General features: G+C 42.2%; 1 protein-coding gene across 1 annotated transcript; it reads left to right on the top strand.

Moving 5' to 3' along the window:
* The first annotated feature begins 5640 nt into the window (after positions 1-5640).
* On the top strand, positions 5641-10838 carry CCR4 (C-C motif chemokine receptor 4). Its single transcript, XM_072851419.1, has 3 exons — positions 5641-5680; positions 8388-8511; positions 9736-10838. The coding sequence occupies exon 3, from the start codon at positions 9752-9754 to the stop codon at positions 10826-10828; it is 1077 nt and encodes a 358-aa protein (XP_072707520.1). The 5' UTR covers positions 5641-5680; positions 8388-8511; positions 9736-9751; the 3' UTR covers positions 10829-10838.
* Positions 10839-14082: the final 3244 nt, after the last annotated feature.

Here is a 14082-nt window from a genome sequence, read left to right as displayed (position 1 = left end):
TCATGATCAACTTTTTTCCTGTTTGAGAATCACACTGACACTTAACATAAATCTTTTCCCGCCTGGGCTACAGTTTGAGGAACTAAGAAAACCTGAATCCAAATTTTCTCAGCAGGCTCACAACTATATTTCATGTTCTACTTATAAATGGAATGAAGAAGACACATATTTAGCCAAACTGCTTGCAGTGAGGTACATTGACATCAGTATCTTTTTCAGGTGCCACTGCAAATCCCTCTCATTCAAATATCACATCACAGTCCCAAAATCATAGGATTTATATTCCTTCATTTTTAAGCCGAGCATGGCCACTTTGAATTCTTTTCATTGACCTCTTGGGGTTTTTAACTTGTACAAAAAAGTTAGAAATGCAGCCAGTCAGAGCATCACACTGACCTAGGAAATCGCTCAGCGGTGAAAGCTGTCGTTTTCAACACTGGCATCACAAGGATTCGCTACCCACGTATTTCCTTTGGATTTAGAATTTACTGGGAGTGGATCTGAAGTCCTGGTCCAGGGTAGTCTGAAGTTTTAAGGCTATATTTCACAGAGAAACTATTTATAAACACATTGGTTATGGGTTAAGTTCTGTCATGTCCATTCTGTCTCTATTGCCTTTGCGAGGTCCCTCACTGAGATCTCGTAGGTAATACAAAACCATTGTCCTAGCAGGACACTCTGTTGCCAACAAGTGGAAAAGTCCCATCCATGCAAGTCCCAAGTCCTGCTATTGCTAAAAAACAAAGGAGAGTTTTCCAAAGAAAATCTCACTTACCAGCTTTATTCTTCCCAAATTTGAATTCTAGAAGTTGCACTACCTCTACCCCCCGTTGCTTTTGCAGCTCCTAGCTGGTAACATTTTTCCTCTGTAGTTATTGCCCAAGCATGGTGCGGTGCTTTGCCAAAGGCTGTTTACATACCACTTCTAAAATGGCCACATTTTAGTAGTGAATGAAATATTTTCTGTATTAAGGACTTACCCAGGACTGCTCAAAGATTTACTATTTGCACTTCAGTTTCTTAACTTTGTGAGACATCTGGAACTCTAATGAAAACCTGTGACTTCCAGAGTTGTTATTTTGAAATTCAAATCCAGTAATCAAAGCTAAAATTGGGAACAATTTATAACGATTAAAGGATGGCTTCTGACACTTGTCACATACATACAGCTTCTGTTGAAGCTGGTAATAATTCTGCTGCCATTGTTAATAAGAACTTCCCAGTTTACTTGGTAACTACTGTAGGAGCTTGGTTTTCAACATACACACACCCAAACCTCAAGACCTGGGTTTTGCAGTGTCCCTGTTAACGTCGTTTTCAACATGGAAAAAAATATCCACCAACTGTTCCTGTATAATTTTGTTTGCTACACTAATATTCAATACACAAATGTCAGTAGTTAATCTATTGTATTTGTCATTCTTCTCCCTAAAGAAATACTGTAAAATAGCCCCCATAGACATGGGGAAAATGGTTTGCTTGTGAAGAACAGTTTGCATTTACCAAATTTCCAACCGTGATCCTTCAATCAGCAGGAAGCAGCACATTAACTTTATATCACCAAAGGCAGAGGTTAGTGAGTGGGATAGAGAACGCAAGCAAGGACTCTGGCACAGCTTTTTCACTCTACAGGGGATATTATCCACTTGCCAACTGGAACAGCCTGTTTTCCGCCCCACTCAGATTTTAAGTCTCTGATAAGTTGTATGCATTTGTCACTGCTCCATTTTCAGCTGCAGCCCAACAGTCCAGCTATAGGTAGGTCCATATGCCAGGATAACGCAGGTAACTGAAAGAAGCTGCATTTCTCCTACAAGAAGTTTGCATTTAGCCCATAAATGCTACATTTGCGACATTAAAATTAAACCCAGCAGCACCGTGACACAAAGAAATGGCAGCACAGTTTGCAAAGGCCATAATTTGCAGGGCACATTAGAGGACACCGCTGAAGCTGATGAAGCAGAACAGTAGATAGCTCCACGCATCTGCTGACAAGACAGTTCCCTCTAGTGCCAGACCTGTGCAGCTATTTCTGTGTGCAATTTCCTACGCACTTTACCAGAACAGTTCCTTACATATAAGAAGTAATTGAAACCCGGAGCTGCAGCTTCGATTATTTTTCTGGGCTCCAACCAGGTAGGAGCAAACCAGAAGGAAATGGTATGTCTAAGAGGCACCTGAGCCAGGTTGTTGCACCACATTTGTCCACAGCCCTTTGCCATCCCCTTTGCCCCAGGCAATTGCTGAGCAACATAGACTCCAGCTTGGCCACAGCAGGAGCACATGGCAATGGGGAGCATGTCCCACTGGAAGGGCCTCAAGCAGTACTGCTAATGGCCTAAAAACACTCAGGGATGGGGAATTGGGTAAGCGTGCACAGGAATCCCTTTTTCAGCACTTCCTAGGGACATCTCACTAGACCTCCTGGTACAGATGAAGGACCTTCACCAGCACCTTTTCTTTGCCCTGGAAGGAAGGTGTCTGAGGAGGCTCAAAGCTGGGTTTGTCTGTTTTGTAAATGGCAGTATTAGAGCTGACTAAAATTTGACCAGGTCATAACCCCCGGGTGGCTTCAGAGCCCCTCTCCAGCAAGTCTTTGCTTTATTGTAGCCCCTCTTCCCCTTGGGGTCCTATCTTAGGAAATAGGTATCCTTGTACTGCCATCAGCTGATTTTTTCTAAGGGAGCCCTCATTTGAATCATTAAGGCTCACCATCACTTGGGCTCTTGTTCAGTTCCTTCTTCTTGGTCCCGTTGCCAGTGCCTGCTCTCCAGATCCTCCTGGTAGCTCAGGTTTCAGGAGGCTACAGTGCAAGGGATGGACAAAATATAAGCTACCATAAAGACAACACTGAATGCACAGGCCAGAGTTTAGAGATCAAGTCAGATTCATAAAAAGCAACTGTAGGCAGTGGCATACATCTTTTTACACAAGGCTAAGGGCACCTGCAGCCAAGTATTTCCAGAGTCACCATATCTCACTATCCTTGTAGTCACCCTTGCTCATGCAGGGCTCTCTGTCCTAAGCTCACTTCATCATTTCTTCTGCCTATCTTTAGTGTCAATGCTTTCTTTGCATTTCCACCAGAGGGTGGCATTATTAAACTCTATCAGACTTAAAAGTCATTCATGGTAAAGGAGGACACCCCAGTCTAGCAACTGGAGTCACTGATTAGCAAGTACAGAGTGCGAAAAATATATTTATGAAAAGTAAGAAAAAATTAGTCACTACATGCTGCTGGTGGAAGAAATATCAGTTTCTTCGAGGGTTTTTGTATTTGCTTGTTACTGAGCAAATGAGAGCCTGTGGATGTTAAATTAACTACAAGCGGTTTCACCAATTATTCACAAAACACATTGGAATATCCTGTGAATCACAAAGATGAGAGAGATGTTCCAATGAAAACCTTTTATTGTTGCTATCACAGCTTTATTTCAGTGCCCCGAGTGATTTCCCCTGCTACTAAAAGTGAACTGATTATTACATAGTCTGTACAGCTTGTCTTGAAGAAGACTTGTAGTGAAACAGCTTTTACCGGGTGATGGCAGAGTGCCTGGGTCTTAGCAAATGTAGAAAGAAGATTAGTAATTGATAAGAGCAAGTATTGGTTCTTTCTCAGTCTTGATCTTCTGCAAATACTTTGGGTTTTTCTAACTAGCTTCCTTTATGTTACAGCTGCCACGTGAGGAACATGGCAGGAGAGACTGCAAAGATATTTGTTGTGTAGATGTTTAGGATAAGGCCAGTCATTTAATAAGCTTTTTAAGACTACCAGCAAGTACAGCGTTTGAGACTTGGGGGCACTACCACAAAGCAAACACCAAAGCCTTTACACCAGAATGCCATCATTTCTCTGTATCTAAACTCATTGCAATAAATATCAAACAAACTGGCCTGAGGAGACCTCTGCTATTCACTGCTGCCTTGTCTTTTTTTTTTTTCTTCGGAGAGACCAGCCTTTAATGGGGACATCATAGTGATGGTTAGGTGATGGCTGGGATATTTAAAAAAGAAAAATTTTATCTCAGGTATCAACTGCTCCTCAGAGTGGAAACAGCCCAAATTTGTCATCTTCCTGTAGAAACAGCTTGGGAACATTTGATAGATCACTGAACAAGACAAAAGAAAGCTCCTCGTGGTGTCATTTCACATTTAAGAAGAATACAACTCCTGTTTTTTGCATCAGTGATTTTTATTTTAAGTATAATTCAGCATACCAAATAACTGTTTTTGCCATGTTTGAGGTTTGAAGTTTCAGTTCTTTTTTTACAAGGAGTTCTGAATATAGCAGCTTTGCACGCACAGCATGTGGAAAGAAAGCAAATTAGGCTGAGGAAAATGATGGCCAATACCATTCACAGAATTGCCAGTGGACACAAACAGTAGAATGCATAGAACCGGACCACTGAAAGAAAAAAAGATGTGGGGAATTGCAACCTAACACTGTTGAGCAAGGAAAACACATTTTGGGCTTAAATCTTTTGCTTGTCAGCGCAAGCAGCTGTCGTAGCCAAAGGGAATTCGTACATTCAAAAAGATTGAGGTAAATTATGAGTGAATCACCTGGGACAACAGTGTAGACAATGGTTGTCTCTCAAACTAGGAAATTAATTCACTTTCCTTTTTTAGTTCTCTGTCAGATTGATGCAGTTTTACTCACGCACAGGAAATTTGGAATAAATTAAAAATTATGAGGACAAGAACTGCACAATTAATAGGTGGCACACTTTGCTAACAAGCAAAGATTGGAACTACAGATGTGGGAACTGCAATTCAAATTCACTTGAATTGCAAAAGAAGAACTGCACAAGGCCTGACCATACAAGAAAAGGTCGGTTGCCGGATGGAGAGGATGGCTTTTTGAGAAAGGTAATCGCTTGTCCAGCTGTGACTTTGGCAGCCTGGATCCTGCGCTGATCCACACAATCAAAATACTGATTTTTGCAATAGTTGGCTATCTTTAGTTACCGTCATCTGCCGCTCTCTGGAGCCAGTCTCTTCTGGATGACGACTTCTCTAATAAATGCTTCTGAATCATCTATCCATGGCCACCGCTGATATCAGAGGGAATGGATGGTGCAGTGGTACACCAGTGGTGAGTATTCACAGCCTAGCTAGCGAGTTAGATAAATGTGTATCTCCAGTCCTTCCTTGGGCAAGACTCTTATGCATCCTATAAAATGGCAAGTTAATGGTAAGACTTTCCATAAAAGGTAGGAGTGGCTGAAGTCATCTTTTGGTGAGAAGCAAGGTTTTCATGGTTTGGGTTGTTCTGCTTTTTGCTTTTATTAAGTTCCCTTCTGTTGGTTTTAATGTGCCCCCACCCACCCCCATCCCATATAAAAGGTTAATCTCCTCCCAGTCAGGCTAATCAGATTTGGTCCACTTCTCTGCACTCTTATGATTTATTTGGTCAGTGCCACATACCTGATACCATCTAGTAAAGAGGTAAGACTTCTTTCTTTTCCCCTTCCCCTGCCAACCTGTTAGTTTTACAGCAACATCCTCTACATCTCATTGACATCCCTTCCTCCTTTCCTCTTAACCTCACCGTCTCCTGCCATCCCCCTTTTGTCAGTATATGACAGGTTCTTCTTCGAGGAGGAGGAGCTGAAAAAAACACACATGTCATGTCCCCATGTCATGGGGACTTCAGGAGCTTTCCCACTACGGACTACAGGTATACTTAGTCCCTTTCACTTTTCTTTCTCTTCAAGCTGTTGCAGGGCCTTCACTCACACCACCTTTCATCCATTTTCTGCATTGTCTCATTTGCTCAGAAATGTCTTTATTTTGGTCTTCTCTGCAGTTTTCCTCGCAGGGTCTCCTAGGGACTCTTTTCCTTGGTAGGCCATCAGAAGGTGTTTCAGGGTTCATTTTTATCCTCTTGATTTTCATGAACTGGCAGGTGTTTTTTTAGCTTCATTTTCTGGAGTTCATATATTGCCTGTAGCCACAGCCATTCCTGTCTTTTTGTGGCTGAGCATTCCTCTTTTCTGCAGACATGCTCTTGTTCAAAGTCTCCTTACAAAGACAGACCTTCCCATTTGCTGAGGCAGCATGAAATGCATTGGTGTGGCAGGCTTCAGCAACACAACTGCTGCTTTGCAAGACAATGTGGTCCGGCCATTTCCTCTCACCTCACCATGCCCTGACAAGAAGCCTTTGCTGAGCTACTCTTCTGGTGGTAGCAGCCCAGCTTTCCACCAGGGGCAGTGAACAGATACAGAAAGCTGTGTAGGAAGCATTCACTACTTGAAAGTCTTTCTTCCAAGGAAGGACTGGGCAAAAGGCAATAGGCCAGATAGGTCCTTTCATCAGGCCAGTGCCATATGAATCAAGCTAAACCATCATTCATAAGGGTGCAGAATTGGTCCCTGGTAACATTATGATTGAAAGATCAGAAGCGTATTTGAAGTGTGGCATGTGTGCTAAGGACAGGTTGACAGCCCTCAAAAGGTTGCTGGTGATGGGAAATCATCCCTTAAGCAAGAAGGGTTCTTACAGGGTAGACCAGAGATTGTATCTGGATTCAATTCTATTCTCTACTTCATCTGGAAATCAAGAAAAATAACCACTGATGAAATTCAAAGGAGACACCTAGTTTGATGGAGTAGAAAATAATGAGCAGGACAAGATAGGCATCCAGATGCACGGTGGTTTATTGAGGCAAAAGCATTACAGCCAAAACTAAGAAGGAAAAATGCCTACAGAGCAAGAGGTGTTTTTTCCTGAAAAGCAGGTGCTTAAAGAAAGATTTTATGTCATTGTTATTCTGGGTGAAGAGCTGAATGTATGTGCAACAACATGTCAAAGAAGAGATTAATGAGGCCCTTACATGGACAAAAGAGCAGCCAGAGGAACGGCTTCTAGTTTCCATGAGCAGAGCTGATGAAACTGGTACCACAGCGTTGCCTGCTCATCTGATGTTCACAGCTTTAAAGGACTGCTAGTAAACTGAAGAGAAGATGTACCTCATCTGCAGAGCAATAACCTGCATGGGAGGAACATCTCCCAGTGACAGATTTAAAAATCTCCACAGATGCAGCTTGTGAAAGACGACTGAGAAGCTACTTCCCATACAAGTACTTTATTCTGGCTAAACATGAAAGCAGTAGATCCCGCATCTCATGCTGTCTTCACATCAAGCTTTTCTGGAAGAAACACTTCAGCCAAATGTAAGTTATTGGGCAAAGTAACAATGTCAGAGGCATACAGGATAGCAGCAAATAGCATAACTGAAAGAAAAGCTACACCTGTGTCTGGAATAATACAGGAGGTCGACCTAGAAGACCTGTCACTTCTCCTGGACTGAGATCTATGATTCTTCCTACCCTCCCAACCACCTCCTGTAGCTTTCTTGTTTCTGCTTCTCATTGTGACTCTTCAGTTTCTTCCACTAACAAGCAAGCAGCCTCTCCTGTTGAGAAATGGCTTTTACTTCTGCTTGGCTGGCCTCTTCTGGGACATAGAGGAAAGCAGCACTTGCCAGCTGCTAGCACAGCTGTTCTGCTGGCGGGACTCAAAACCATCCCATTTGACGAGCGCATGTCCTCCATGCTCTCTTCTCCCTTTCCATGATCCCCCAAAAGACAGATAGGGCTCACCGCCCTCTCAGGAGAAATCCATAGAGGCTGCTGAGCTTCCTGCTGTGACAAGAACCACGGTAAACCTCCATACCCTCTGCCCTTACACCACACACACATGCATGCACGCATCCTACTTCTTATTTGATATTTTGACCACTATTACCGTTTGTGCCAGGTCAGTGGTAGGAAGTAGATTTGCTGTACATATAAAACCCGCTACGGGAGACATCAAGCAAAAAGGTGGCGTGAATTAACATGTCTTCATTTCTTTTCTTAGCGAGATAAGTAGGAGTTAGGAAGACCAAACAACAATGAATGAAAGGACCCTTCCCTACACTAAATCTGTACAGCTCTTTTCTTCTACCATTACATAGCATAACTTGCAAAATTAGTTATCTGGCACAGAGGGACTAGAAACACACCTCCCACACACCCACCAAGTGCCTTCCTCCTTTCTGCTCACTACAGATGATCCCTTGATTATTTTTTTCTGAGATTAAGATGCATTTTACAACCCATAAGAAAGAACAAGGTTTCTGTTGAATGAGAGCTGCTTAAGTGACATCTACTTTTAATGATTATTGGGTAAGATGAAGCTGCTTTAACTCAGTAATCAGGCTCTCAGTGGAAATTTTGCACTTCCTTACACATTGTAAGATGTGTTTAATTTTATTTCTGAGTTTAAGGGACCATCTCTGATGAGCATTAGAGGAGAGAAGCACTTGTGATACAATCTGTAAGGAAGTACAAAGTTTCCGTTAAGAGACACAGCTACCTAGTGACATCTGGTTTTTGCAGCTGGTGGATATCGCTGTATTGGCAGCACCTCCCTGACAGAGCTACCTGGTGAAAAGCAAGTGATTCTGTACCCTTAGAGCAAAGAAGATTCTTCACATTATCTGAGAAGAAAGGAGGAGAAAAGGTAAAATTCACAAAATGCAGTTGCTGAAACAGTTGTCTATCATGTATGCTCATGTGTGTGACTGTAATGCTTTTTCATTTACCTTTTGTTGCTGCTTGGATAATTTTTAAAGCAGTTTTAAGAACTCCTGCATCATCAGAAGTGGATGTATGTGCGTTATGTGAGCGTATGTTTTCCGTTTTAAATATTTAAGTACATTATGCCGAACCTAGATTAGATTCAGGTATGTCTAGGTGCAGTTGTTGCAAAGCTGTCATCTCTAGACCATTGGCGTCAAACAGTTTTGTCCCTGTGACTTGTAATTCAGATTAAATTCCTCTCTGTGTGTAACGGAACAGAACTGTAGGCTGGAGAGGTGTCATGCCTGGGACTACACACAGTAGGGGTCAGGTTAATGACAGTCAGTGTTCGTTGTTATGTAGCAGCAACGTACAGTGCAAAGCAAATAAAGCCATGATACTCACTTTTCTTCTGCTTTCCATTCATAAAAATAAAGACAAGGCGGAAGGACATAACTCAGGCTTAGAAAAATTCTGGTATGTTAGGCTAAAAAAATGACAGTTGCTGTGATGTGAATAACACACACAATAATACATCAGCAATATATTTGCACTGTATCCAAGTTACTTACCTTGAAGTAACATCCCTTAAAACTCTCTCTCTGCCTATTAGAAAAGAACATACATACAAAAATGACAAATTCCTGTTATTCATTTAGCCACTGAAGACAGCACTTACTGAAAACTCATGTCAGCTTTCAGTAAGCGTAGTTTCATTAAAAGGAAGAATCAGATGCATTTTTGTTACTGTCTTCTTATGGTGATGTTTGCCTGATTGGAAAGGTGGGTGAAATCCTGAACTGCTATGAATAGTGGCTTTGCTTTTTACTTTATTCCACACAGGATTTATCCCTCTCTGATTTGATATCTGTGGTCCATATCTTTCATTCCTATTTGCTTTCCTCTGCCATTTGAACAGTGTTCTCTGTGCTTGACATCCAAGTCGCACAGTGTTGCAAGAACTAAGCACATGCATGTTAAGGACAGTACATTTTGCAAGTGTGCGTATGCATCCCATAATACTTAAATAGTGTTTGAGAACCTGTAATGAGAAGTGTGCTGGAACTGCAAGTTAGTCATTGCTAGTGATTCAGGCTTGCGGAGTAACCACACTGTCTTCACGTGCTGAAAGTCACTGACATTTTTATATTTTTTTCCTTCTCAGGAACTGGGGAAAAAACATGAGTCCTTCAAGTACAGAGTCCTTTGAAGTTGAAATCTCAACCTTATATGACTATTACGATAATTATAACGATGCTCCAAAACCATGCAGTAAGGAAGGCGTCAAGAGGTTTGCAGCCTCCTTCCTACCTGTTCTGTATACCCTAGTATTCCTGGTCGGGCTCATGGGAAACATTCTGGTCATTGTGGTCCTCCTCAAATACAAGAGGCTGAAGAGCATGACTGATGTCTACCTACTAAACCTCGCCATCTCAGATTTGCTCTTTGTTTTATCCTTGCCATTCTGGTCTTATTTCACGATTGACCAATGGGTTTTTGGAACTCCCTGGTGTAAAATCATTTCGTGGATCTACCTGGTTGGGTTTTACAGTGGGATATTTTTTATTATGCTTATGAGCATAGACAGATACCTGGCAATTGTTCGTGCAGTGTTTTCCTTGAAAGCAAGGACTGCCTTCCATGGTTTGATTACTAGCCTTGTTGTATGGCTAGTAGCTCTTTCAGCTTCCGTTCCAGAACTTGTATTTAGAGAATCTTTTAACGAACATAATTATACTACCTGCAAGCTGAGATATCCAGGCAATTTCACGACATGGAAACTTTTTTCCACTTTGGAAATCAACATTTTAGGGCTCCTAATCCCTTTTATAGTTATGACATTTTGCTACTCTATGATCATTAAAACATTAGCTCACTGTAGAAATGAGAAAAAGAATAAGGCTGTGAGGATGATCTTTGCTGTCATGATCATGTTTTTCTTCTTTTGGACTCCTTACAATATTGTTATTTTCTTACAACTGCTGGAAATTACGGGAGTCCTTAAAGACTGTCAAGTGAGCAGGAATCTGGACTATGCTTTCCAGGTAACGGAAATCCTCGGCCTTTTTCACTGTTGCCTCAATCCAGTCATCTACTTCTTCATGGGGGAAAAATTTAAGAAGTACCTGAAGATGCTCTTTAAGAACTGGCGGTTACCGGGAGATATTTGCAAGTGGTGTGGAGTTCACATCACTTACCACACTGAATCTACCAATTCATTCCATACACAATCTACAGGGGATCAAGACGCTCTGTAATGTGTTTCAGACCAACCACTGAACTCACCAGCAAGCAAACTGACAAAAGCAGGAACTTTGAAAAGCTAAGCAAATGCACATGCATTTAACAATAAGCTACTGCCGGATAATTACTTACTTCAGCTTTGATTTCTGCCTCTAGATTCTCTGAACATTATGACAGAAGTTGTCCCAGATGTGAAACATGGGAGATAGACATGCAAGTTTTATCTGCTGTGATTACAAATCACTGCTTAGACATAACAGCAGCCTCAGCTCTCCGCAAAGCACTGTGCCGTGCTGCTGCTTTTTCACCAGCATCAAGACGGAGGTTGGCCTGTATGGAGGGGCAGAGGAGAGACAGCTGCTTTTCATCAGCACGTGCATTTGGAAAATATATTCATTTATCCAAGAAGGATGGTTATTACCATATTTTTTTATTCTACAGTTGATCCGTGTAGGACTTGCTCGCTCTGACTCTTAGCAAGCTATTAACAGTACCTGCTACTGTTCAATGTTTCATCTCAGGGAGAGGATACACCCTCTGTCGTTAAGAAAAAGAACACAAAATAGATTCTTTATGTGCACAAAGACGCAAAGCAAATGCATTACATTGTGTTATAGACACGTTTTCTCTTAGGTATCCAAGTTGCCGTGTATGCCTATGTATAGGCATTTTGAATTACTTTATCACTGTAATTCAGGATAGCAATTCTGTATTTTAATTAACATAGAAAATGTTTAAAATATTTTTGAATAAAAGTGTTTTAAAAAACTTGTTTTCCAGCATGTGTGAATAAATTTGAAGCATCTTGGTTAAAAGTGTATCTTTTAAAGTGAATTTTCTTTGTTCCAAAAGTACTTAACCCCAAGACTCAATTTTCATTCATTGGAGATGTATCTGGCAAAACAAAAGAAAGTAAAAACAGAGATTGCGTAGAAATGGTCTGTCACAACTTAGAAACTGCACAAAGAACCCTAGCATTTGATAAGAGCAAAATGCGAAGAGTGTGATGCCCCAGTAGCCGCTCACAGATCGCCATTATGTTAATCAGAGATCTGGAACAGGAAGGAAACTCACACAGCAATGTTTAGATTTTGGCACAAAGATAATTTAAAAAGAGGCAAAAATCAGTAATGTGGTAGCAGGCAAAGTAGCAGTTGAAAAATACGTATTGGAAGATACTTCTGGTGTGTCTTTTTGCTGGACAACCACCATTCAGCAGGAAGACTTTTATTTTTCTTAGGCTGTCAATAACAAAGTGCCTGCTCAGCATTCAGGCATGGCTGCAAAGAGCAGACAAGACATTACAATGCATCAGGAAAGGGCTGGAGAAGAAATGTAAAAATATTGTAGTGCCATTGTTCTCACCACCCTAAATAAGAAACATAAGTGGAAGCTCACCTCTGTGTGACCTCTCTTGTGATACAAGACTGAAAATAAAAAGCACCACACTTAAATACTCATGCACACACATATCCATTATAATTAATTTTGGGAATGCATTACCATTAGCAGTTCGCTGAGGCTGACAAGCAAGGATCTGCATTAATGCAGATAATGAGAATAGCTGTGGAAGACATCACTTGCAGTAAGAAAGTGTCTTCCTTCCCAAGAAAAAGACTATAACTTCTTACTACTCAAAACCTTACAAGCCTCTGAGTAAATCAGTTGGGAAAAACTGCTGCAAGGGGTGGGTTAAGCCATCCATTACCTATTTTGAAAAGTAAGAGGAAGGCAAATTGCAAGTGTCAGGTGCTTTGAAGTCTCACAGCTGTCACTGAACCCAAAAACATGTCACTCCCAAGCTGGCACGGCACATTGTCCTCACAGATGAGATACTGATGGCACAGGCACTGTGCCATCTGAGCTGTTCATTAGTCAAGTGCACAGACTAACCTGGAAGCCAGACAGCGCACCGCAGTTATTTTTTTCTTGGTCCTACTCTGTGATCCTTCTAGTCAGTAAGAATAAACGGGTCCTTTTGAGAAACCTTGCTTTCCAGACCAGGGGAAGGGCTGCCCATGCTGGCCTGGCAAAAATGATGGTCAGCAAGCAAAAAGCAAGCCATAGGCTCTTGACGACCGTGAGATAAGAGAGGTCCGGGGCGAGGAGCGGTGTTGAGGAATGGCACCAAGACGGCCAGCAGCTCACAGGCTGGTCCGGCTCTGGGCACACACCCTGGGGTGGGGGAGGACACCGAATCTGCTCATGTGTGGAATGAACGGGCCGCACCCAGGGGCCGTGCAGCATTGCCATAAATGGAGCTAGCGTAAAGCCCCTTTTCCACACAAAACTCAAAGGTGCTTCACATCGCTGCTTGCCTTTGTGCCCCGCAGCCTGTGCACATGTGCCTTTGGTGCAGAGGGTGCCTGGTGCAGCCAGAGCTCCCCCCGGGTGAACGTTGTCCTTGTTTCTCTGCCCAAATAACATCTTCCAGTCCTCCCAGTAATACTCACAGCTACTCAATGTGTCTGCTGGGTGAGCAACAGAGCTGAAAGTTGTGCTCTGAGCAGGTTTGCTGACTTGGGTGCAAGGGGGAGCCCACCTTTAAGTGATGGGCTCAGGAACCATGGGCTCAGAACCCCGGGACCAGCAATCCAGGTCCTGGGATTGGAGCTTAGCAAACCTGAGTGGTTTCATCCTCTCTGTCACCTGGAACAAACCTTCCTCCCCCATGCACCGAGATACAGTGGATAATACCACTTCTCTTTTGAGAGAAGGCTTTGAAATCTGCTGATGAGAAAGGATGAGATAATAATACAGACAAAAATAAAGCAGGGATTTTCAAAATGTCAGTTGACCAAAAGCGTCATTTTAGCTGAACAAGAGTTTCCAAGCAATGAAGGACGGTATGTACAGACCTACTGAACCATGAAAGAGAATGGATAGACATTTGAGTGAAGCAAAGCTGACTCATTTGTAAACCCACATTTTTACATCAGGGTTCCTCAGAAGGCCAGCCTGCGTCCTCTCTTCAGTTGCACTAAGCTGCCATAGAAAGGTAGACAAGGGGAAAAATCAGCTTTATTATATTAAATAATGATTAAAAGGTAAAAACTAATTGGTTGGTTTGTTTTCCTATAGCACTTAGGCCACCACAGTCACTTCTTAAACATAAAGCTGAATTACACACTTATCTTTTCCTCTGGAAGACGGCTTCATCCCTTTTGATTGTGCAGAAGCAGCATCGTGGTCGGCAGCCTCCTCCCAGACTGCTCCTCTCAGGCTGAGAGCCAGCCCTGGAAAGAAAGTAAGGAATCGCTATTCTCCT

Source organism: Ciconia boyciana, chromosome 2, assembly GCF_034638445.1.
Source record: "Ciconia boyciana chromosome 2, ASM3463844v1, whole genome shotgun sequence".
Taxonomy (NCBI): Eukaryota; Metazoa; Chordata; class Aves; order Ciconiiformes; family Ciconiidae; genus Ciconia; species Ciconia boyciana.
This window is presented reverse-complemented; position numbering and strand designations above follow the sequence as displayed.

Coding starts and splice junctions, on each gene's coding strand:
- CCR4 (XM_072851419.1), top strand. CDS start 9,752: ATGAGTCCTTCAAGTACAGAGTCCTTTGAAGTTGAAATCTCAACCTTA.